The sequence below is a fragment of the Centropristis striata genome, chromosome 15 (genome assembly GCF_030273125.1).
Source record: "Centropristis striata isolate RG_2023a ecotype Rhode Island chromosome 15, C.striata_1.0, whole genome shotgun sequence".
In the NCBI taxonomy this organism is placed as follows: Eukaryota; Metazoa; Chordata; class Actinopteri; order Perciformes; family Serranidae; genus Centropristis; species Centropristis striata.
This window is the reverse complement of record NC_081531.1, coordinates 31,144,227-31,170,811: the sequence shown is the minus strand read 5'-3', so window position 1 is coordinate 31,170,811 and position 26,585 is coordinate 31,144,227. Positions and strand designations below refer to the sequence as shown.

The following is a 26,585-nucleotide window of genomic DNA, read 5'->3' as shown; positions in this document are numbered from 1 at the left end:
AGTTATTCATTGCTTATTGGAGACAGTGGCCCGCTAATGCAATTTAGTGAAATTACTTAGTTGAGTCGTGGAGCAGAAAAAAGGCTCGGGAAATGTATTTGTATGAAATCTTTAAAGATTTAAGTTGGACTGGACCCAAAAAAAGGTTCATGAGGTGAGAGCAACAAAGAAACATGTGACCTTTTCAAGTTTTCAAATTTGACCTTTTATTATGTCACCGCAATGAGGTCTGCTGTTTGGATTCCTGTCATCTTTATTTTTCTTTCTTTAATGTAAATACATGGGATTGTAGATGCTGCTTGTATAAAACAGCACTTCCATGTGACAATTTAGCAAATTAAATCAAAAACATGGAAATGCTGATGAGCACGGAGGCAGTTGGAGCCTATTTTCAGGTGTTGTGGGTCGTTATTGTGTGTGTGGGACTGCATGAATCAGCAGTGACAGCTGACAGAGATATCTGGAAAATATACAGACAAGTAGGCTTAGATCTTTACTTTATCTCTTTGGTATGCAGCGCTAATCAAAGAGGGTGAAGTGAGCCGGTAATGTGAGTACCGTTTGCATTTCTGACTGCTTTAATTTGGGCTTTTTCAAAAAGTCACATTTTAAAAACCCAAACCAAAGAGCATATGGCACAAAATATTGACTTCTCCCAATTTATTCAGATAACATATAACATCCAGCACCAGCTTTGTGCGTTTCAGCAGTGAAATACAGAATATTTCCAAGGTAAAGTGTTTTACTCTGACACTAGAAAAAAAGCATCCCCACTGAAGAGAGAAAATTGGCAAAACCTTTCATTACTTCTTTAAAGAGTTTTTGTTATAATTTCATATCTGTACAGTCCTGAATGATATGAGCTCTGTTATCCCAACCAAACAGCTCACCACCATATATATACAGCACTGCTCACAGTGAAGAATATATACAGAAAACACACCTCATGTTTCAATTGTGTGTGTGTGTGTGTATGTGTGTGTGGCCACGGAACAGGGACAGGTTTGTGTGTGTACATCTGGACTGTGTGTGTCTTAAAACTTACATTTAGCTCCATCCTCTAAAATCACAATTCAAAAGACTGGAACCCACAGATAGCTGCACTTTCCGTTGTCTTTATCACATTCACACAAAATCACAGATTAGAGTGTGCAGGAACACACATAAGTTTCAGGATAAATATGCTCGCTGGTTGGACATGTAACACTTCCCTTTGTAAAACATTATCAATGTTTTAGTGACGTATGACCGGTCTCTAATCTAGGATAAATTATACCTAATTCTGGTCTCTCCTGAAACCGGGCCTCAATAAATAGAGTATGAGTGAGAGAGTGAGAGAGAGAGAGAGAGAGAGAGCGAGCGGAGAGAAAAACTGACAGGAGAGACAGCGAGACAGACAGGTAAGCGGAGTGAGTTCTGCCTCTTTCCCTTCAGGGTAACTGGGAGTGACCTGGTGGGCAGGCTGGCCAATCACAGGAGGATCCAGACCGGATTTAGACCAATCAGATCACTTCAGTGGGAGGCCTCTGCCTGTTGATGCAGTTAAACAGCAGTACAGTCCAATCACAACAGCATGGTGACAGGTTTCTCCAGGAACTTGCGGAACTCTGCGAGCCACTGCGCGCCGACCGCCCCGTCCACCACCCGGTGGTCGCAGCTCAGCGTCACTGACATCATGCTGGCTACGTCGAACCTGCAAAAAAAACGCACACTGTATCAGTTTCTAAATTTGGAAATGCAGAAGGTTTAGAATTGTTATTTATTAAATTTGAAACAAAGAGGGGAAAAACCCTCTACTATCTTGTAGCGATTTACTCTATTTAGTAGCAATTAAAAACAAGTTGGCAACAGCTCTTAAATCAGGAAAACATCTCTGAGACTGAAAAAAAGAAGTCCAGGAGGAAATGTGTACAGTGCTACAATTGCTCACATGAGTAGAACAAGTAAAGTGACACGTTTAGCAAAGGAAAACACATAAAAAGTCTCACACATAAAAACTTTCTATCCTCAGGAGAATGGCACAATATAATTTATGAAATTTTTGTCATGGAAAGTATCACTTTCCCCCTGAAGCTTCAAGTAAATAAATTTGAGAAAACATGCTAGAAATGGAAAATGTATATTTCCACTAAACGCCCTTCATTTGTTTAAATCTTCTTCCACATGTATGCAAGTTTAGCAGTATATATATGCATGAGTATGACTGACATGTCTACAAACAAAACAATAAAAACAAAACACCCAATGTTCTAATTTGTTATACTGTAAAAAAGCTGAATAAAAACAAATCTCACAATTTCTTCCAGCCAAACAACAAACAAATAGACGAATATATTAAAAAATCATCCTAAAAGCTCTTACAGCTACAGTTGGTAACCTGGCAAAAAACAGCCAGAATTTGAAAAGAAAAATGAAACCTCCATTGTGTCTAAATTTTCGGGTACTTGCATTAGTACATTTCATGTTGGACACTGTGTACACTATATACTTACTTGTATAGTGTATAGTGTGTATATTTCCACAGGGTAGTGTTGTCTGAAATTGTGTACGGCTGTTATGCACTTACTGGAAGCAATTTTTTTTAATTAAGACTGATTCAAGTACACTACAGTTGTATAATTTAAAATACTACATAGCCATGAAGGTTTTTTAAAATCAGTACAGTCTGTTCTGCAACTTGTTTTAGTATTGTAGTGATGACACTGACCCTTTCTCGTTATCAGCAGGCATCAGCCGTTTCTCTGAGCCCCCGACAGCGAGGATGCAGGCCTGAGGCGGGTTGATAATCGCCGAGAAGTTCTTGATGCCAAACATCCCCAAATTAGAGATTGTGAATGTACCTCCCTGGTGGAAAAAAACACACATTGAAGAGGACCGTTTCAATTTGCTGGTTCACTGGATAGATGAAATCTGCATAAAACTAATCATCCCACACCCCATACTCCTGAAATTGGAAAACTACGTGTACGGACAGAATCGGATTATGTGTCGTACCTGGAACTCGTGCGGCTGCAGTTTGCCTTCTCTTGCTTTGCCAGCGAGAGCAGACACATCGGAGCAGATGGCGGCCAGCCCTTTGGTATGGGCGTTAAAAACTATGGGCGTGATGAGACCGTTGGCTGTGCTCACTGCTACACTCACATCCACCACATGATTCCTGGAAACATTGAAGTAAGTCAATACTGATGGGGGAACAGAAATTTGATCAACGTGACTTCAAATGGAGAAGAGGTTTTAAAAATGTGCTTTGAGTGCCACCCACTGGCACAATAGTGCAGCTACACCTTAAGAGGCCATTCTTGAACAAAAAGATCAATTAATTTAATCTGATTTTCCTTTGATACTTTTTTCCCTTTAAATGACAATTCCATTGTGTTGTACACTAAAGTCACTTGAACAGCAAAAAGTTTTGATTTCAGACAAAATGTGAAGATTTGAAGAAAGAACAAAAAAGACAAGTTGACTAGAATACTTTAGTTGATGACAATGGATAGCTGATAAATGAATGTACGATTAGTAGATTATTTGATCTACAAAGCAAAAGAACATATTTTTTATTTACTGTATACAGGGTGTGTACAGCTTTTTAAGAGTAAAATGTAAGCACTTTTACAGAACTTTCAAGGCACCTAAATCAAACGTTCCCAGACTCACACAGCCTTTATCATCACATCTTAAAGTGAAAGTAAAACTTTGTTTTACATGAGTGATTGTGAAGATGACCCACATGATAAGGTAAGGTAACAAATTCAAGCACATTCCTATAGTATAGTTAAAGCCTAACTAATTAAGCGTTTCCAAACTGTCAAGATTTTGTCTGAAGTCTTATGATATGATAAACCTGCTTGGATATGCCTGTTCATGTGTGTTTACTCACTGGCGGATGACCGTGTCCATCCAGGAGGAGTTGCACTCGGGGACCTTGAGGCAGGCCAGAGCGCTGGCTTTGATGATGAAGTCATTCACGCTAAGCTTGATATTCTGGGCTTTCACCTCCTGCAGAGAGGTGGCGAGGTTGTTTAACAGACTCAAACTTCAGTTGAGGTAAACAAAATCTGTCATTCTGTTACTTGTCTATCAAAGCAAAAGCACAAACTCACAGCATTGAGTTCTTTCCGAAGCTCGATCACTTGGTCCATGTTGACGTCTACAGACAGATAATAGTGGGGGATGGTTTGCTTGGACTGCATCAACCTCTGAGCAATGACCTGCAGGAGAGATGCATATATGCACTTGAGCTTTTGATCCATAATTCATCATGGTCAGGAAAAAGATATGTTAGTTGAGCCTGCGTTGATAAATGTCCTCAGGGCAAAATGTGGAAGCACAGGTCCGAGATAACAGAGCTTCACAGTGAAAGCCCCTCAGGATGTTTGCCTCACGGCATTCAATAAAACCAGCACCAAACCCTGCATACAACGAGCGTGTCATGAATTACACCCGACTGTTGGAGGTAGCCCTCATTGAACACAACGGACCACCAAAAAGGTGTGTGTTTGTTCTCACCTTGCGGATGTTGCTGATAGGGATGTCTGTGAAGGTCCCAGCTGGTGCAGCAGGAGCTGCAGCAGGTGCAGGAGCAGCTGGAGCTGCAGCTGGCGTGGGAGCTGCAGCGACGGCCTGCCAATGGAAATGATCGAATTTGCATTTAAAACAAAATTACCCCCCAAAACCTTGAGGTACATACAGCATTACAGAAACATTTTGAGATCTCAAAAATACTGTAAACTGTAAATAACTGAAGTTTTTTTGCCAATGTGGATGACTTCAATCAATCAATTAAGGAATTTAAAGTTGATAACACGGGATAAATCCTGCATTGCTTGTGGATACAAAAAAGTGTGACCTTCACTTACAGGTGCTGCCTTTGGTGGAACAAAGCCGTCAATATCTTTCCTGGTGATGCGCCCATCAGGACCAGAGCCTGAACAGAAAATCATAAAATATACAGTATATAAAATATTTACCTTTACTTTCTCCATCTGGGCATTTCGTATTTCACTAGAAACAGTTAATGTTCTACAAACACAGATCTAAGCGACTAGCTGCGTCTTGGTTACTTACCGCTGACCTGTGCCAGGTCAATTCCTTTCTCTGCAGCGAGTTTCTTGGCGAGTGGGCTGGCAAACACACGACCCTTTCTGGGAGCTGCTGGAGCTGCAGCTGCAGCTGCAGGAGCAGGGCTGGGTGCTGCAGCAACTGGAGCTGCAACCTGAAACATAAATGCAAACGATCACAAATCACTCTCACACTGAATAGAATACACTGAATCTTTAACTGAATAGAGGCCAAATTCAGGATGTTTTTTTTGCGAGTATATGGGTACAATATTCACTTATATTTCAAATTTACAGCTGCATGTGTGTCTCACCGGTGCTGGTGCTGGAGGTGGTGTAGAAACCTCTGCCACTCCAGTCTCTACATAATCCTTGAAGGCAGCAATGTCACTTTCTCTCTCTACAATGATGCAGAGCGGCACACCCAGGGGAACATCCCGAGTTCCCTCTGGCACCATGATTTTGGCCAAATATCCCTCCTCCTGCACCTCGAAGCCTACACGCAGACACATGAGAGGGACATGTTAAGCGAGATGAGCTTTTCTCTTTTAGGCTGTCGTTCAAATTGTTACATAGGACGGTGATGCTCTAGAGCAGGGATTCCCAAAGTGTGGTGCGTGGACCCCTGGGGGTGCGCGAGCTGCTGCTAGGGGGTGCACGAGATGAAAAATGTAATGGCGGTCTGATAATTACACAATTAAATTTTTTTCCCCCACACAATAAAGAAGTGTAAATAAACATTTCCACATAAGCATACAAACATTTTGTAAGATCTAAAATCAAAAACTGTAATATTAATTAATTAATAAATGCAGGCTATTCAAAATGCACTTCATCTTAAAATAAAGCGTCTTCCATTTTTCCAGCCTGTGTTATGATGACGGGTTGTTTAGCTCCACGCTCATTTAAACTTGCTGCATTTTTTGTTCAACGCCGCTCAAAATATTATAACATTTTCCTCAACTTATGTGCTTTCTGCCTCTGATCCTGAGCCTGTCATCATCCTCTTTGCTCTTAAAAGTGAAAGCTTGCGCATAACTTTGTTGCATTATATTGAAACTGTGTTTCAGATTAATTCAAATACGAGACCGCATTGTTGTGATGGTGATTATTTAATTATATGTGTGTTCTGGTAATTTGAGCATGATTAAACATGCCGCCTTTAATATGGCTATAAAAAAGCTTATTGCATTTGGTTTTTTTCAAGGTGTGGGGGATTGGGGGTGCGTCAACCTGGTTGGGACACAGAAGGGGGTGCGCGGCTAAAACGTTTGGGAACCGCTGCTCTAGAGCACACAGTGCAAATACGCCACAACTGAGGTGTTTGGGTTTACCGATGGTCGCCTTGTCAGTCTCGATCTCAGCCAACAGATCTCCTTCGCTCAGCTTCTCTCCCACCTTCTTCTCCCAGCGCTGCACTGTTCCCATCGTCATGGTGGGAGAGAGGGCAGGAAGTGTGATCTGTAACAAGCACAGACTTGAGCCATGGAAGAAATTATGCAGCATCAGATCATAGGTAGGCATGTCATATACAGCAAGAAAAAAGATCTTCAGAGACAACCATAACACAATTTTAAATATTTCCACTTTTTGCCACAACTTCTTTGCTTTTAAGATCACTAACGCACCATAAGAACCACTAAATTGACCAAGAAAATCAACCTAATATAAATATGATTTTGTTATGACAGCGTTACAAATGATGAAAGACTTTCAAAAAAAGAAGTCCCTATCGCAGAGCAGCAAGTTTATTCAATTTGCTTGAGCTTACAAAGTCAACATGCATGGAATTTCAAACTCTTCTGAATCTTTCCATAGAGTGAACAGCTTAATAATGAAATTTAATAATGAAATTTAAACCACAAATCATTTTCAAAATAGTCCGCAATTACCAATTACCCCCAATCCCAATGTGAGAAATTTAATAATGAATATCTGCTGATTTCAAGTACCGATCCCTTTCTTCTCTTTCCTACATAAGTATGACTAAAAAGAATCCAATGTATAGCTCAACAACTAAATAGCTCTGCCCTGCATTAAGAAGTTTTTTCTTTTTTACAAAAATAAATAAAAATTAAAAAAAATAAATTATCAAATAAAAGATCATCAATTTTAGATTTAAAAGGTTTTTACCAACACTTCAAAGTCAAGTCACTTTATATAATGTTTTTAATTTATTGTAAAATCTTTCATGCTATTCAGATAGCACTGAATGTAGTTCATTGGAAAATGAGTCAACCTTGGTAAAAAAAAAAAATGTTGCTCTTGTTGCTCACAGTCTGCTTATCTCAGTTCTCTACACATATTGGTTTTAAATTTTAGGATTTTCCACTAAGAACCAACTTTAAAAAGCAAAAACAAAATAGAGAACTTCACCAAATTAAACTGCTGCTCTGCTCTAATGCAATAGACACACAATTCCATCACATACGGGCCTCCGGAGTGAACAACCCTACAAAAAAGCTTGCCTTCATGTGTGGTGGGTAGGAGCTGCCTGGAGCTGGAGGAGGAGCAGCAGCTGCAGCAGCAGGAGGAGCAGGAGCGGAGGCAACTGGTGAAGGACCGGCACCTGCTGCTTGAAGTGACTCCAATGTTACGTCCTTAAAGGCTGGGATGAGGTCAGGGCTGCAGGAGAAAATATACACACAGTTATTAGACATATTTACACAAAGTATAACCACAACACATAGAGTAGAGCAGCTATTCTCTACCTTGGGGTCCCGACCCCAATTGGGGTCGCGAGATGATTTCTGGGGGTCGCCAAATCATTTTGGAAGTCAGCTCTGTCTCCACTGTGTTAAAGTGTTCATGTGTTAATGTGTTTTAGTCTTTTTGGTCATTTTGTGTCTTTTTTTTTGTCATTTTGTGTCTTTTTTGGTCAAACTGTGTCTTTTTGTGGTCATCTTTTGTCCTTTTGTGGTCAATTTGAGTCCTTTTTTGGTTAATTTTATTTAAATTTTTGATCAATTTGATTCGTTTTTGGGCAATTTTGTGTCTTTTCTGACAAATCCCACAGTAGCAAGTTATTACTTTCCAAGGAGTCTCTGGCTTGAAGCTGACTGTTACACACTCAGAATGGACCTTCAAACTTATAGCAAAGGACTTAGATTAAAAATAACAATAAAATATAATATATATATGCACAGACAGAGAGATGTTTTGAACTGTGCGTGTGAGATTCTGTTCAGTGAGCGGGGGTCCGGGACAACATGCATGTTAAATTGGGGGTCGCCACTCAAAAAGGTTGAGAATAGCTGGAGTAGAGGACCTGAAATTGTGTGACACGATAAAAACCGTTTTGGTATTGTGTCAAAAATCAGTTTCCAGCTGTCAGTTCTCCAAACTACAGTGCTCTTAATTTGACAGTGAGACATGTGGGAACAACACATATTGCAGATCCACCAGTTGCTAAATGATGTAATGTACTAGTTTATTGTCTATAAACTTGTATTATCACTGTTAAAGCATCAAGTGTAAAAACAGGTGTCCAGTATGTGGATCCCCTTGTTCCAAAGGAGACTAATTTGACATATGACATCAGTTAACATTTCTTTTATAATGAGGTCATTGCCTGCATTTGACATTGTCCCATGATAGAAACTTACTCGTCAACCGTAATGCAGATTACAGCTCCGATGTTGACATCTCTGGTCCCTTCAGGAACCAGGATCTTTGCCAGATAGCACTCCTCCAGTATCTCAAAACCTACAGTGGCCTTATCAGTCTCCACCTACAGAGATAGAAACATTTTAAGAAGTGCATTGTGATGATTTCCCACAGTAATATGAGCACTGGATACGGTTCCTAACCTCAGCTATAAGTTCGCCCTCGTTGATTTTTTCTCCCTCCTTCTTCTCCCAGCGAGCGATCGTTCCGGTCTGCATGGTGGGTGACAGTGCAGGAAGCTCCACCTGATGAACACAAAACAGAATTAAAGAGTCGTGAAGAAGCACCATATTTAACATGGTTGCAAACCTAAAATCAAAGAAGACTTATTTTGTGCTTTATTCAAGAATGCAAACTGCAAATACTGGGAACTGTCAGGTGTTGTAAGTGCAGTTGCTTTGTCATCATCACCTCATCTTGCTCAATAGATGACCCACATACAGCTGCATTTCACCACATCTGTGATGTTTTGCGTTAGCTTTCAAGGTCGTGCAACATCCAATAGTAGATATACAGAGGTGGTACCATTCAAGAGACAGATATTGGCTAGGAGAGGGGTTCCTTAACTGATCTATTTAAATAGCAATTTGTTTTATATTTTTTCCAAGCAGTCCAATGATTATTTGTGCAGTGCAAATATGTGCTTTTAATATCAATATTGACTATATTAGAAAAACCTAAATTTGTCACTTTGTGCTTTCTGCTAAAAATTGGTAATTAGTATGTATATGACCCACAGTGGTTGACATTTTTCAAACAAAAATGATACTGCAGCATGACCTTATTGTTTTGAAATATGGGGCAAAATAAAAAAAAAAGTTTGAGCTTGTTCTCTTTACATGCATGCTGGTGTGCTACTGACTGACAATTACAGGAATACTTTGTGCCCAAAATTAACATTTCTATATAATTTATCATTTTGGGGGCAAAGTTTTACTTTAATTGTCAGTAGCATACCAGAATGTGTGTATAGTGAACAAGCATTTTTTTTCTTTTACTCCATATTTCATAACTATAAAAGGTCGGTAAAACAGTGTGAGTAATTCATATATAAAGACTTTTTTTTCTATTTGCAATAGTTATTTCTGTTTTGACTGGGACCTACAACTGTTCCCATTTACACAATGAAAGAAAACAGCTCTACTGCAACAAATGCATTATGTATAACACACATATGACAGCAAACATTGGTTTTACTGGGATATGGGTTATCTGTAACTCATAAGCGAGTGCCTTTCATTTGTATAATAACTGATTTAAGGCTACACGTAGGATAATGACACAAATGCTAATGTACCAACTTCAAATTGTGTCATCATTTGTTTTGGAAGCTGAGAAAGGAAAGTGTTTGCAGAATTGATTTTTGTAAGTTTTTGGATTCATGACATTTGATTTCCCATTTGCCTTCAAAACAGAAGAACCTATGCATTTTTCATACCAGCCTAAGACTTTTGGACAGTAGTGTATAAATAATCATTTGGGTTTTGTTTTTGTTTTTTGCAATAGTTCTCTCCGTTTGGACTGGGACCCACAGGCGTGCCCATTCGCACAGGAAGAAATGCATTATGTATAACACATATTGTCACACTGTTAAAATAATCGCCTAAATCATCTCCTCATGATGCCGGCCACCTATGGTAAAATCACCTACATCCTCAGTTGATCAGATCATGTGATTTTACCCCTTTAAGATAATGGCCTATGTCAAGTGTGTGACTTAAGCGGATTTTATTATGCCTAAGTCAAAATAAAATGTGACTCAGGCAATTTTTTGAACATGCCTTTGTGACTTAAGCAAGATATGGTAACACTTTATTTTGAAGGTGTCTACACAAGAGTGACATGAGCGTGTCATAAACATGAAATGGGATGTGTCATGAACATTAATGACACTTTGAAGTAACATTAATGCTCATGATACTTGTCATGTCATGTTTCTGACAGGCTTGTGTGACTCTATGTAGACACCTTCAAAATAAAGGCATGTTCAACAAATTGCCTAAGTCATTTATTTCTCTTAAGTTACATAATTTACACACAGTGTTATTACTATGCCAATAGCCATCCTTTGTTACATCCTTTTTGAGTGAAATGATCAATTAATGTCATATGTTACACTTTTGGTGAAGTTTTCTGTGTTTCCTGCAAAACTTGAAAAAAAAATGAGTTAGGCGATTATTTTAACAGTGTGACGATATGACAGCAAACATATTAGCTTTACTGGATTATAGGTACACTTTGAAACTTAAAACTGAGTGCATTTAATTGATATAAAACTGATCTAAGGATACATGTAGGCTAATGACACAAATGCCAACCTCCAATGGGGTCATCTAACAATGCAATAACATAAAATCAACGTTTCGGTGGCTAATAAAGAAAGGGGTTTGCAAGAATTGACTTTACAGTTTAAAGTATCCAACAGCTGGATGTAACAGGACTTAACCTCTAGAGGAGTGACAGAGTGTGATTGGCACAGCTATGCTATCTGTTGCTAGGTAGGGAGGTCACGTTAGCTGTAACCGTGAACGTTGGTGCTATAGCAACCGGACAGCCAGCCCGGTAACGGTACCTTCTGGTGAGGCGGCAGGCTGTAGAAACGCTGGCTCTGGTAGCTGCCTGTCAGCTGAGGACACCGCAGCACAGTCCCCCTGTGGCTGAAGCCGGAGCCGAAACACACGGCCCGGGATGTCGCTCCGCTGTGGAGCCGCCTCAGAGATCCGGAGCTGAGGGCGACAGGCCCGGCCGGGAGGTTACGGGGACAGCGGAGCCCGGCAGACGGCCTGAGCCGCAGGATCAGACGAAGCATTATCGCAAGCGGTTAAAACACTACACGGAGCGGTAGAATAATGTATTTAATCTTACACCGGCATCAGATAAATGCTGGCACCGGGTGTCTGTGCCTCGAGAACCGGCCCGTCCTCACTTTCTAATGACCTCCTCCAGTCCAAAACACAACGCTTTACGGCTACCCTCCTTGTCCTGCCGTAGCTTCGACAGAGGTGTCGTAAACACTGTCCTATCAGATTTCAATCACAGTATACAAAAAATAAAGAAACATCACTCTGGGAAAAACAGGTGAAAATACATTTAATTTTAATGAAATAAAAAAATAACTTAATTCAAACCCTGATTGTTCAAACTAGAAAAATCTATCATTATATTTTACTGCAATTATATCAGCGACCACAAGGGGGCAGCAAAATATTTGACTGAGAACACAGACAGTAACAGCAGTGAATAAAGCTGCCTGTGATAAAATACACTTTAAATTACGTGCTGCAGCTGCATAATCATTAAACCCATTATCATTCTGCCCCCTTTTATTGAGAATTGGGAGTAGTGGGTTTTTAGGGTGAGATAGCAGGTCAACAGTTGATGTAACAGAAGTTGTGTACATCATCTGAAATCTGGGATATTTCATGAGGCTATCTATTGGTTGTTTGTTTGTTTACTCTTTTTACCTGTTATGTCTTGCAGGATGAATGGATTTTCACAATGCATATCTTTGAAGGCAATTTTCCTTTATGGATTCCTCATTCCATCAAATGTTTTAGACGCCTCAATTCAACCTGACGTTGTTGATATCTTTAGAAAATTTAAAGTACCGGTAGCAAGCATATAAAATACAGTCCAGTGGCTTTGAGCAGACTTGGCCAACACCCCGATTCATCCAAAGTGACATGAAATAAAGAAATATATTCCTAAAAGGGAACAAATAATTGTAAGGTGTATTGTAAGTGTGTAAAGTGTAGGTGTAGATGGAAATATAGATGTATATGCATTGTTGAAGAAACAAATAAAGTGCAAAACAATAGCTATCAGTTAACTTTAACTTTAAACAACCACACAAACTGGAAAATCTTTTTAAAAACAAAACTCAGCTTTTATTTCCAAATATCTGTCTTTTCTAACATTCCACAAAGGACATTTTTATTTTTTTTTAAACAGGCCATATCCATATTTTTTTCAAATATTTCTGTAAACAAAAATGCTAACTAACCATCTCACCAGCAAATTATACGTTTTACAGTACAGGCAGTTATGGCAATCAAACAGGTCTTATTTTAAAACAGACTGATGCATATTTCAGTTGGCTTGTTAGTGAAGGCAAATGCATTGATCCCAAATGGGAAGATAGAAGCAGAGTGAATAAAAAACATTAAAAGGTCCATCCTGATCTCTCTCTCTCACTCACACGTGCACACACACAAACCATAAATAGTGGGATGGTCTATTGTTTCAGGACAAAAGTGTCCTGTAAATCTCATCAATGATATCAAATTCACATCCACGGCATCTTTTTAACAGGAGCACAAACATTCTCTCTTCACAGGAATCTCTCTTTAAACAAATAAGAGTTCAAGGATATAGTGACATTTTTTTTACACAATATACAAAACATATTCATAAAGTAAACAAAACAAGAGTGCTGTTCATCTGCATTTCTACATGAACATGAAAATTCCAGCATCATTTCTAATTAACTGACAGCAGTTCAGTTGGAGTATTTCAGTTTGCAATGCATGGTGAGCTACAGACTGACATTCAAACCCACATCTGGATTTAGGTCCTATTTAGTAAAACTGATGAGTCTGATATAAATTCAGGTGGTGGTTTTTTTTTGTATTTTCTGCAATAAAATTGTCCTGTTTGGACATCTCCAGGTGACGTCACCTCCTTCTTTTTGTGTGATCTATTATATGTAATTTATACAAAACACAGTAACAGTGATAGAAGCTAGGCAGTGTATTTGTCAGCAAAAGGTCTGAATGTCAACAAACCTTGTGCAGCACAAAAAAAAAAAAAAAAATTGAACAAAGTTTCTGATCCTAGTAACATTTCTATTATAAAAGTGGTATTTTTTTCAACTAGAAAATGTTTTTCCTATTTCACCCTATGGTAAATAATACTGTATATCCACTTTACATTCACAATTAAGACTGAAATGTACCTGCCTATAGAATAATGAACAATACATATTTCTTACATGTAATCTGGTCGTAATTGTTTCAAATACTTCATTGCTGCAGAGGGAATGAAAAGTGATACTGAAGACTTAAAAATTACTTTTTTTTCACAGTTCCTCACTGCAGCACTAACCTCTGGTTTCAGGAGAAACAACAGTTCTAAAAAGTGTGGTTTTAGAAACAGTCAAATAATCCTTTTATCTCATTTTGAGTCCATATTATCAAAACTGGATAATACAGTATAAGTATATGATGGAGACAGCTTTGTAAGGCACTGAGTTTTACCATATTCTACACATCAGTTACAGATTTACACTGTCTCCAGATGAGTCTGTTTTAGCTGATCAGCCCAAATCTCTTGATAACAAGTTTGACAGTATTTTGCCAATACTTAAAATCTCAAAGGTATCCACATGTGAATCTGTTAAACAGTTGTCTCGGTGTGTCATGGCTCCTCAGCTTGCACCTACAATGGTCTAAGAAACAAAAGATAATGTGATGCTTACCACTGAGAGTCAGGAAAATTAAGAAAAGATACAGAATTAACATGTTGTTACCTTTCTTCACCGTGGTCTTCTTCGACCCAGGCCACTATTTTTCCTTCCCAGCCTGGAATGATTGCAGCATCAAGAAATACCTACACAAGCACACGCACACGCACACGCACACACACACACACACACACACACACACACACACACAATGGACACATTATCTTCACATTTTTCAACTCTTTTCTTTTCATATAAATACATGACACATCCCTCATGGTCAATATACCGGTATTGGCGATAACTGTGATATTGAAGAAATAAAATACTGTTAACATGTTAATAATAAACATATGATAATATCATGTAAATAATTCAGGACCTCCTAATTCATTTCAGTTTCCTTCTTTCCGTTATTGCTTTGTCTTTTATTTTTGGCATTCACTTGCCAAAAAAAGACACCAAATGCACAATAAATAATAGATATCACGGAAATATTAATGTAAATTATTTGGCCACGCTAACCATGTAGTGAAAATATGATATTGTGACAGCTCTACATGCTATATGTATGTTGGAGTGCCTTTTTGCACAGATCAAGGACCCTAGATTTGTCCTCCGTCTAGAGTTTAGCACAAATAAAGCTAGTATTAAAAGCTAAGAGTAGTTAAAGGCACAATGAGTAGGATCTGTAAACCACCTCCAGCTGGTGTAAGCCAGCCCCAGAATTACTCTCATTTTGAATTTTTTTCCGCAAAATGAAAACAAATAACAAAAAAAAAAAAAAAAGCAGCTGTTTTTGTTTAATCTATACATTATTTTTAGGCAAATCCTAGTCATTGTGTCTTTAAGTAACTATTACTGTCTCATCATGTATTTATTCCCAAACCTTCTCTTACCTCTTCTTTCACAGTGCCAAACTCAGGATCCAGGGCCTTGAAGTGGTACCGGTAGTTTCCCTCTCGATCCACAGCTGCTTTAACATCCTTTAGAGTGACCTCTCCCAATCTGTGCAATGTGTTGAAAGAGATTGTGTATTTTTATTATTTCATTTTTACAAAATATACTTTTAAAAATTGATTTAGCATAAAAAAAAACCATTTAAATGTTGTTGGAAAACAACACACACCTCTTCGGTATATTGATCATGGAAGGTGTTGGGGATTTTCCAGTAAAATAAAGGATTTTCGTGGAGGCAGAAGGACCAGTGTGGGACTGACAGACCTCTGTAATGAACAGCAGAAATATTGTTAGTAAAAGCATAAATATTATGTGTATTTAGGGGAGATTCACATCGCAACAACCTACTTGTGCAAGGCCAGGAGTCAGTGTCTGTGTGCTGGCCTTTCCGTCTTGGAGATTTCCCCCTTCCCTGCATGTTTAAATAAATGTTGACAGCCCGTCATGATTTTAAATCACTTCATTTTGCCAAAAGAAACAAGAACTAATAAGATTTTATAGTGTAATACACATTTATAGCAGACACGCAATTACACTAATCTGATTTAAAATGGCCATCCGCTAATAATTTAACAAGTCAGTGGTTTATGTGTGTTTGTACCCTGTGTGAATGCAGAACATGTAGTCTATCGATGAGTGATACTATGCCCTGCTCCAGGGTGTCCAGTGTATGGTGCTGTGGGTCATGGTCTCTGAAGTTGTTCCTCAAACTCCTAAGTGAATCTCTGAGCAGCTGAACCTCCTCTGCCTGCTTACAGAACACAAACACAAAAACACAAAGATTTTTGTTCATCCACAACAGCGGTGTGTTATTATTTTTTGCATGTTAAACATGTTGTGTCCTACAAATACTGTATTTTGCAAGTAACTGAGTTCCAGGTGATACGCAGCTCTTGAGCATTTCTTTTTAAGTTAGAATGAGGAATCTAGTGTTTCATGCGGTCAAATTATAGTATAAAGCCTAGATAATGCAATACAATGTGAGTGTATAGCTGTGTGATGCTTTGTAAGCAAAATAATAATAGGCCCACTAACTGAACAGCTTTATCAATAGAAACAATATTTACATCGGACATAGAGGGAGATGGATTTCCAGAGTAGGAGTATCCATTGTTTTCTGTGCCGGTGGGAATCTGAAAAAAAGAAGAAAGAAAAGGTATCAGCGGCGTAATGTATATCTGAATTCATGACTGCCCGGTGCAGTCTGAATATGAAACCTGAAACTGTTTATGGAGTCAGTAAAGCAAAAGTACTACCTGCATGCTGTTTTTATGCTCCATCTCTCTTTGCAATTCGCTCTGCCAGAAAGAAACATAAACGGACAACCACTGATATAAACCAGCCAGCCATATAAGCAATGAAGTTATTGAATAAGTGAAAGAGAAATCGAAAAAAATTACACTTTCCTGAAGTAAAATAAACTGCAAGCAGGATTGTGAAGGGAAATAAAAAGTGATTTTCACACACTGAGCTGGACAGAAGAGCCCACTGGAGCTTGTTCAGACTGGCTCACATACCTGCTTTTTTTTACTTTCTTCAAGCTTGTGTTTGAGTTGATGCAGTAGTCTGTCCTTCTGTCCTATCTCCTTCTGCACCCAGCCAACCAAAGGGAAAAGTTGAGGTTTATCATTTAGTACAGACTCAATAGACTCAATAGTATGTTGTGTTCTCTGTGACCCTCAAATGGTAGAAAAGTAAATTACAATAAGAAACTGGGGGGACTGAGTTAGTCCTCTTTGGTTCTCTTATTTGGAAAAAGAGGGATTATATGAACAAATTTCTTTCAGCTGTATGGACAGGACTGAGGAATATACAGTGAAGTGAGGAGGCTACTTGGAATACTTTGTTAAAGTGAACAGATCTTGAAATAAAGCACACAGCATGCACATAAGTGCATTCAGTCATTAGGAGTCATTTGTTGAACACAATGTGACAATGTTCATATTAAAATGTAATGGAATACTAAATAAATAAAAAAACAGATGGTGTGGAATATAAAGTCAGGACAATTAAACTGAGTTACAGCAAACATTAAAAGAGAAGGATCGGAGTACTTCACCTTGCATTCGCCCCACAGCCGGTTACATTCGTCCAGCTTCCACTGCAGCTCAGCCTATAACACATTTTCATAGAGGACATATAGAAATATAAAGTACCTACTGAAAACAGTAATTTAAGTACATTTGTGAGATCACAATATAAACCAGATTAATATATTTTGTACATTCTGGTTGTTGAGTTCATCTTTCGTCATGCTGGCTCTCAGAACCTCTTGCTTCATCTGCAGTATTGATGCCTCCTGAGTGCACAGCCTCTGCTGCTGGGCGTCCTGCACATATACATATAAAACAGAAAGTCAAAAGTAAGCCAGCTACCCGGATTATTTTCAGCTGGGTAATAAAATCATTATGATTATTTAATTAGATCTGGCTTTGTCTTACCTTGACTCCCTGCAGGTTTCTCATCTCCTGCTTACAGCGCAACAGTTCCCTCTAAAGCAAACAGCAAACAGCACAATTAAATATTAATCACAAGGTGCATTCCAGAAGTGTATCCTCTCAGTGGTGAATGGTGTCCTAACAAAAGCAGAAAAGAACATATGGACAGTTTCAAAAGAAAACAAATGATACAACTCTTTACCTTCAGCTCCTGAGCCTCCTCCATGCTCTGATCCAAACGAGTGCGAATGACTACCTGTAAGAGAGGGGAAAAAGGGACGTGTGTGTGTGTGAGAACCACAATGGACTGTGAAAGACGGGAAACTGATACCCGTGTCACCCTCTGACACACACATAACCACGCACACACACACACACACACACAAACCCACATTAAGGAAAAAGAAATGTGATCTGTGCTGAACACAAAGAGCTGCTGAAACAAAAGCAAAGGAGAGTGTGGCACAGAAAAGTGAGAGAAGTACACGAGATGAAATCAAGATTGAAATAAAGAGATGAAAAACTAAAAGTACAAGGAGAAATTTCCACTACCAGTTGCTGTTCAGCATTGCCTTGGTCCAAACTCAAAGTCACATCCTGCTCATCCTCAGGCAGCGCACCGTGCAGCAGCAGGGCCTTAAAACACAAAGGTACAAATAACAGTTTTACTTAGATAGAAGTTGCTGTGCTCAGAAAGCTCTGACCAGTAAAAGCAGTAGCTGGTAGGTTGTCTGACGCAAAATAAGCACAGCATTCATATAGTCCAAAAACATTGTGTTGTTCCAACACAGACATGATCTGTTCTCAGCATCACATTAAATTGAAATGAACCTTCTGCATGCACAGTCCATTCTCCCATCACATGTGCAGCCCACATTACTGCCAACACTATTGCACTGTCTGGGCCAAAGGTCAACAAGATTTTACTTAAGTTTTGTTGATAAAACCCAGATTCCAAAAAAGTCTGTAATTTGTAAATATATACTCTCAATCAGTGTTGTTTGTCTTACTGGAGTGACTATATTTTGTACTAATATTTCAGTCACTCTTCAGTAATTAAAATGATCACCTTCTGCTACTTTTTGCTAGCTGTGGCTAACACGTGGCATGTGGCTCGATTAAGCGTGATCTTATAAAACTAATTCATCTATTTCCATTCATTCCTTTTTGCAAAACATTCTTTTTTATAAATTAACACAGCCAATATTGTCGGCTGGAACTATCAAAGTACCTTTCCACATTAGTTAACTTGCTAGCTAGCTAACTCAACAGATTTCATACTGCATGTTTCTGACAAATTAACAGAGTATGTCTGCTTGTGATATTGCAAGAAGATTGTTTATGTCTGCATATTAACATGGTAAATACAACCTGAGATGAGAACCTCTATATTTCCATTTTATATCTGTTATTTCCAATCAATCCCCATTAATTTGCATGGATAGTTTCCATCTTGAATATTCCGTTAATTTGCTAAAAGATAATGTACTGAACACTTCAACTTTAAAATGCAAGTTAACAAAAAAAATTCTGATTAAAAAAACAAAAAGACAACAATCTGTTTCATACACAAAAAGGGCTTCCAGATTTAAACTTCAATATGCATGTACCTGCAAAGCAGACACCATTTTACGTGTCTCCTGCACCTCCTTCTCCAGGGTTTCACTAAGGGAATCGTCCAACGCCGTCTCTTCTACAACGTGACATGACTCATCTACACACACAAACACACACATGACACAGTGTTATCACGTGTCCAACGATAAGTCTTGAGGTTTACTAATCAATGACGTGCCGGTTTGTGGCGGGACACAACTGACCTCCGCCTTCCTGTTGTTGGCGCTCCTCCTGCTGTCTGTCTGAGTGGCAGCTTGGTGGAGCTCTTGGAGAGGACAGTGGACTGACGGAGCTGAGGCTCGAGAAGGACAAAATACTGATTAATCAATCCATTGCTGAAGAGCACAGGGGTGCATGCATGTAAACAATTACATACATGCTGTGTAAATACAGAATGCTATCATACTTCTTCTGAATTTATTGTAATATATATATAGTTAAATATTAGTATGGGGCTCTGCTGGCTGTTCCTGAGTCCCCGCTCATGATTTAAGGTGGCCAGGCTTTTGCAGTCAAGGCCCCTCAGCTCTGGAACTCCCTGCCTGGGGGTCTGAAGCCGAAACTACCAAAAACCAAAACCAGTGACATCTTTTTAATCACTTCTCATAACTTATCATCTAAAAAAAAGCCTTTGATTAATTTTATCACACTGTGTTATTTTTAAGATGTCTTATCTGGTTATTATTATTGTTAGTGCTTTTAGGCTATCTTATTATTGGGTAATTTATTATTTTATTTTTGTATTATTTTAATTGTTTGATTCATTTGTCTCAGGGCAGTTTATTGCTGACATTGCTCATCTTTTTCATCATTAGTTATTATCTTAATTGTTTTTATAATTATAATTAGAAGACTAATTTACTTTTATTGTCTGATTTAATATACCTGAAATGTTTATCATATAATTAAAATATACACTGAAGCCCTGTCTGTACTCTCAGTGTTGACAGGAAACAAACTGACAGACTGTTTTAAAAAAGAACATATTATTTAAAACTGTTACAGAAATCGAAATTATTGCTTGCACTTCTGTGGGAAAGGTGTTCTCTTTACTGAGTGGCTATTTTTAATAGGAGCACAGAGGACTGATAGAGAGCCCCGTCACATGGTGCAACAGGAATCACCTGAAGCTCCGTATCAGCAAAACCAACGAGATTGTGAACTACCAGAGGAACAGGAGAGAACACAAAGTTCTAGCCATGACAGTAAACAATGCTCCAAGTAGGGTTGTTTCTTCTGAGGATACAAATTTTAAAACTTGGATGCTACAAAAACACTTCAACCTGCCAGCACAAAAAAGTAAATCACCACAGTTTTAAGGTGGGCAGGACATAAAATGTCATCACTTTATACTGAAATTTTGCCATAATCCCCATGTGAATTAGGGCCCAATTTAGAGGGGAAACAATACAATTGAGCAAAAATTGTGTTCGCTAATATGATGATGCAAAGGTGCTCAGAAGGCTGCTTTCTTTCAAAACCACTATGAAAGAATATTTACATTTTTTATACATTTTACATAATGTATTACATTGTCTAGTACATCACCTTCTTTTGAGAAATAATGCCACATTTTACTGCCTGTTCGCTGTTACTTTTCATCTGTAGGTGATGGAGGAGAGAACATATCATTTGTCCAGTGCTATGCTGGATAATCTATGTGACACCATTTCTAAATCACCTCAAGCATCATTTTCTGTATTATATGTTCTGTAAGAAAAAATGTATATACTGACCTATACGATATGTATCAATATCTATGATAGACAAATATTGCCGAATAATATCTGCTGACCAATATATATTGTTGTCGTATGAATTTATGACTTGAGGCCAGAAATGTGTTTTGTGAAGTCACAGTAACCTTGGTCTCTTGATAACAAATATCTAATTAGTTCCTCCGTGAATAAATGCGAAAATGTATGCTAAATTTGAAGAAATCCCCTCATGGGGTTCCTGAGGTATTGCGATCACGAGAATGCAGTGGGCAGAAAACCCCCAAAACATGTCTCCGGCGCATTAAAAAACACAAGAGAACAATGCACATTTTCTAAAATCCAAACTTGCCAAGAGCCCTCAATGCTAACATGTTTTCTGCAAATCAAAGCCCTTAAACACTGCATGGTGCATACAGACAGACATTACTCCTAATTAACAGACTCACATTTTAGCACTGTAGAATTGTTATAGTTATGGTAAAAGAAGCATAAACTCACACAGGCTGTCACAGGAATACACACCCACACTGCCTCAGTGTCTGATCTTACCATTTAATCTGCGTCCCCCCCATAGTGGGCTACAAGTGGGCTAAACTGCATAATACTTCCAAGGAGCCCATGTTCCAACTCTACATGTGGGTCACTGGCACCAGCATCTCAACAAACTAATAAGACTTTGTGAGTCTCCTCACTGTGGCATGCCCCGCCCCTCACCCTCCAGCTAGCTGCCATGGCAACTAACGCAGCAGACACTGATAAGTGATGCAGCATCGTTACAGCTCTGTTGAATCTCAGTCTCTCTAAATTAAACTGCATCATCACTTTACCAATAACCAATGCGTGAACCTCTCCTTCTATCATTAGAAACACACACACATACAAAAACATGACGTTTAAAAAGAAACGGCACAGAGGATAATAGGACATGTGACTGGATTAGATAAAGACTGGTTGTTTCTTTTCTTTCTATCATCTGCCTGCGGTTTGCATTGATGTCTATTAACTACCACACACACACACACACACACACACACACACACACACACACACACACACACACACACACACACACAGCAGGGTGAAGTTTGGAGTACTAAAGTCATATGCTCTGTCAGGCAGTGAGAAACACACACATGAGCACACACTAAAAAAAACACTGAAAGAAGTCTTCTGTTTCTACAGTGTGGAAAAGTAGGTGTTGAAGATGCAAGATAACAGAGAACTTACATAAATGTAACTGCCGGAAAATGTAATTGAAATGCATTGAAATGTATAGTATAGTATGAATAACAACAAAGTGGAGTTTGTTTTCTGACATTAGTGCGTTGCAGAGTCATATATAAAAGCACACTGAGCAAAAATCTATTTTTTGTAAAAGTAACATAAAAAAAGTACCTAAATGAATTGATACATGAATGAAAATGAAAAAATGTATTCATACCATTTGACCTTAGGCAACTAAATTGCAGCAATCCCCTTGATGAATTTAGGTCAGCAATGCCCAAATACTTGTAAGTCAGGTTTTAGTTGTATTTTTCACAGCCCTGCACTATTCAAAATGACACAACCTCAAATGATTAAGCTCATGCTGCGTATGAAAATACTTCCAACCTGTGAGTGTCACAGGAGATTCAACAAATGCTTTTTTCTTTTTAAATATAATATGTGTATATGTGTGTATATATATATATATATATATATATATATATATATAATATTAGTTGATATAAATGATAAAAAGCTAGTTATCCACTTCTATGTAGATATGAGTCTTTTACAGAGAAAGAAAATAATATTATCTACTGTATATGTATGTATGCTGCTTTATCTCACATTTAAGGCTAAGAACAGTAAGTGTATTTGTCATAGACAAGCAGATTACCTGTTGGACTGAGGACTATCCAGGTCATCGTGAGCTCCTTTTTCATACTGCTGAACCAGTGCACGGACACACACACTCTTGTCCGAATCCAACCCCCAGCCACTGAGAGACACAGCAGAGGTAATTTATTTGTTAATAAGATCTGGCAAATATAGAGACTTAAAGTCTTATTTCAGCAGTTGTGAGAAAGGGATTTTGGTGATCTGTTTGTCCACCAGAGGACAGCAAAGACTACACATTTACCTGACAAACACTGCAGAGAACAGTTACATATTACAGAAAGACATTAACAAGGGTTTGTGGGTATGGTTATGATCATTGTCGCCATCATACCTGTGGATACGAATGGCACGTGCAGGCTGTGAGGCATCAAGTCGTGCTGATGCCAATGCAGCAGCTGCACCTTGTGCAAGTGCAACAGTGGAGAGAGGGTTGTGGCTGGCAGAACCCCTTAAACTCCTCCCACTTCCAGAAGCAGCCCTGTGATTGGCTGAGGGTTTGAAGTGTGCAGCCAGCGCCAGAATTATTCTCATTAGAGATTTCAGGTTACCATCAACAATCTCTGCAGACAGAAAGGGAACATGTGTCTCTCAGTAATGACCCTGGCATGTACAGTATTTGCAACATACTGTATTAACATGACATGCCAAGACAGCAGCTTTATAACAGATGAAATGGTATGCACAAGATTGAACACTGTTGTCAGGATGCACCTGGAGTAATGTGTACTTGTCACAATGCAGCATGCAATGTATGTGTGTTGGAGTAAATAAAATGTTATGAGTGTAAAATACAGACAGCAACCAGAAAATGTTAAGAACACCTGCTTTTAAAAAATTGAGAAACAAAATGAAGAGAAAGAGAGCAAGAAACTACAGAGTTTTCAGTGATTTACCTCTTGCGGATATGTGTGGCATGCGTATGTGTCTGGAGGAAATGAACTGCAAGACTTGCTCCACATTCTTCCTGCTTTCCTCTTTGTTTTGTGGGGCAACATAAACTCCTTCCAGCACCTCCCCAGCTGCCAATGTGAAGGAAATTTGAAAGAGAGGACGAAAGACAAAAGAATGAAATATGTCAGTACCAAATCTCCAATAATAAAATGAAATTCAAGTTTAAAGAAACCATATTACATTTAAACATTTTTAGAGCAGTCATTTATTGTATAATTTTCCAAATGTCACTGGGTGTGTAAACAGGTATGTGTGAGTGTATAATACACATAATATCATCGTTGGTACCGCTGCACAGCATTTCTCTTAGAAATAATAATAATAATAATAAAAAAAGATCTGGTTTGTCGTGGAAAAACAACTAGATTAAGTTTGTGGATATCTCTTAAATGTGTACTGGCTATGGTGGATAACTGGTAAACTATTTTAAAATATTTGCCTAATGTAGGAATGAAAAATACTCCTGCCTGTAAATTGTTATTGCATTTTGTGCTGTTATTTACAATATTTCAATCTAAATTATTGCATTTAAAAAAGGGGATTTTCAATATGTTACAGAATAACACAAAAGTGTCTCTATTATTTACAATTTTATTTTCATTTCATTCTTGCAATGACATATAACCAAAGACTGTCAACTTCAAAGAATGTTTTATTCTTTGACGAACCAAGGCACACGCTGTGGTTACACCGCATCCTGGTGCAGCAAATTCTGGGTATTTAAGTATGTTTAGGTATACATAATCTTGTTTAATCAAATTACCATTCAATATAGAATTCCACATCTTGCAGTGTTGCATACACCTGAGATCTTTTTTTGTTTGTTTGTTGCAAAATCTTAAAAAAATACTTTGAGAAGCTATAGGTTCCTTTTTCTTTTTCCATTAGAGAAGTCATTCAAGGTAAAGCATTCTGGATAACCCTAACTGAAATTGAAACATTATTTATAAGCAAGTAAAGCATGGCTTACAGTGCCTTTGCACACATAAATGACCTAATTTGTTTATTTAGAAATTTCATTTCCTGACACACATGTTTTTTTTTAGTATTACTTCACCACATGTGCAATGTTAATGTGTAAATGTGTACTTACCAACTATCTCTATGAGCTGTGTGAGCACCACACCATCCTGCAGATCATGCCTGAGGTTAGTGATAGGCTTCAGGCCTGGTTTCCTCTTCAGCTGAGAGTTCACCCAGGAAACATAGGCTGCCAGCTGCTGCTGCAATCCATCAATCAGATACACAGAAATCTAATAAACCACAGACACGCAGCTGAAAGTTGGGGGGCAAAAAAGGCTTAGACCACGGCAACAAATGAATTCCTTTGTTTATTATGTTGGGACAAGGAAGGGGAGGCGGGGCCAGTCTAATTGTCCCACTTGCCTATTAAATGTTACTTTGGTTGTGAAGGCCAGTAATGTAATTTGGTGTTGAGCCCAGTGTTACATGGTTCAGCATCATCAGCATGTCTTTACTCCACCTTTACCGGTCCTATTCAGTCACGTGACAGCCAGTCGTCCGGGAAACAACAAAAAACCATCCCATTTTAAACACAACATGAAAATTTGGATTCTTTCGTTGACGCAAACTTAAATATTATGTTTGGTTATTTTATGGCTGTTTAAGAGGCATGCTAAAGCTAGCTAATCTTATTTCCTGACAACCATTACCTTACTGCTATCGTTTAACCCGTAACCTAACTAACTAACTAACGTGCTTTATTGTCCTAAATAACGCTTACGCCAACATTATTTTAACGTTACAAACTGCAGAAATGTGGTATATTTACTTTAAGTTTTTATTAAGTTACGATGGCCAAAATGTAGCAAGCGGACGACAGTTAAGTCTGCTAACCGTTTAATATCAATGGTTAAATGGTTAGACAAACAAACAATCAACTCTATACGTTAGTAACGGTCGGTAAACATTACCTCATTGAAGCCCCCATGAAGAACCTCATCCAGCAAACTTCCTCTAGAAAGTGAGGCGATCATCTTTTAACTCGAAAACCCATTTAAGCTAGCTAGCCGGCTAGCTCCACTGACTCTCACTCGACTCACACAGAGCCCCGTTACCAGCGGCGGCTGGACTCCGGCAAACGTCAACAAACCGAGACAATTGAGGGATCGGAAGAGAGCCACCGTTACTCTGGCTGGGACACCGGCGTCAAGTCACCGGTCCACTCCGACATACAAGGCTTCCGGTTAGAGGTTTCAAAATAAAACCTCTATTGACGAACACTTCCGGAATTGCAGCTGTAAGAGTTCAGATCATTTACGTATATCGTCACACTGCTAAAATAATAGCCTAAGTCATTTTTTGTCAAAATTGTTTGTATTGCCTAAATCATCTCCTCATGACGCCGGCCACCTATGGTAAAATCGCCTACACCCTCAGTTGATCAGATCATGTGATTTTACCCCTTTAAGGTACTGGCCTATATGTCAAGTGTGTGACTTGACTATTATGCACAAGTCAAAATAAAATGTGACTTAGGCAATTTTTTGAACATGCCTTTGTGACTTAAGCAAGATATAGTAACACTTTACTTTGAAGGTGTCAATATAAGAGTGACATGAGCGTGTCATAAACATGACATGGGATGTGTCATAAACATTAATGACACTTGGAAGTAACATTGATGCTCATGATACTTGTCATGTCATGTTTCTGACAGGCTTGTGTGACTCTATGTAGACACCTTCAAAATAAAGTGCTACCATATCTTGCTTAAGTCACAAAGGCATGTTCAAGAAATTGCCTAAGTCACAAGAAATTGTTGACCTGCCCCTAAAAAAAGCCTAACGCATTTTTTCAAGTTTTGCAGGAA

The 26,585-nt window shown here is 38.5% G+C and overlaps 2 protein-coding genes across 4 annotated transcripts; both read right to left on the bottom strand.

Annotated features, from left to right (window-relative positions):
• Nucleotides 1–635: 635 nt before the first annotated feature.
• Nucleotides 636–11,696, bottom strand: dlat (dihydrolipoamide S-acetyltransferase (E2 component of pyruvate dehydrogenase complex)). The gene is made up of 14 exons (XM_059351821.1): nt 11,296–11,696; nt 8,867–8,968; nt 8,663–8,787; nt 7,526–7,682; nt 6,392–6,518; nt 5,372–5,553; nt 5,065–5,212; nt 4,857–4,924; nt 4,507–4,620; nt 4,101–4,208; nt 3,878–3,996; nt 2,995–3,157; nt 2,708–2,844; nt 636–1,693 (listed from the first exon to the last, which is right to left on the bottom strand). The coding sequence occupies exons 1-14, from the start codon at nt 11,530–11,532 to the stop codon at nt 1,564–1,566; spliced, it is 1,917 nt and encodes a 638-aa protein (XP_059207804.1). The 5' UTR covers nt 11,533–11,696; the 3' UTR covers nt 636–1,563.
• Nucleotides 11,697–12,585: 889 nt separating this feature from the next.
• LOC131987098 (dixin-A-like) lies at nt 12,586–26,135 on the bottom strand. 3 transcript variants are annotated; one of them, XM_059352255.1, is made up of 21 exons: nt 25,687–26,135; nt 24,846–24,975; nt 23,695–23,820; nt 23,133–23,361; nt 22,800–22,901; nt 19,403–19,497; nt 19,193–19,296; nt 18,135–18,218; nt 17,785–17,838; nt 17,586–17,636; nt 17,369–17,473; nt 17,204–17,257; nt 16,662–16,733; nt 16,401–16,442; nt 16,212–16,277; nt 15,746–15,895; nt 15,493–15,556; nt 15,314–15,410; nt 15,084–15,192; nt 14,251–14,330; nt 12,586–14,169 (listed from the first exon to the last, which is right to left on the bottom strand). In XM_059352255.1, the coding sequence occupies exons 1-21, from the start codon at nt 25,747–25,749 to the stop codon at nt 14,160–14,162; spliced, it is 1,887 nt and encodes a 628-aa protein (XP_059208238.1). In that variant the 5' UTR covers nt 25,750–26,135; the 3' UTR covers nt 12,586–14,159. The 3 variants fall into 3 exon arrangements, with proteins under 3 accessions (XP_059208238.1, XP_059208239.1, XP_059208240.1); XM_059352256.1 differs by having other exon boundaries at nt 15,746–15,892; XM_059352257.1 differs by having other exon boundaries at nt 19,403–19,491; nt 25,687–26,134.
• Nucleotides 26,136–26,585: the final 450 nt, after the last annotated feature.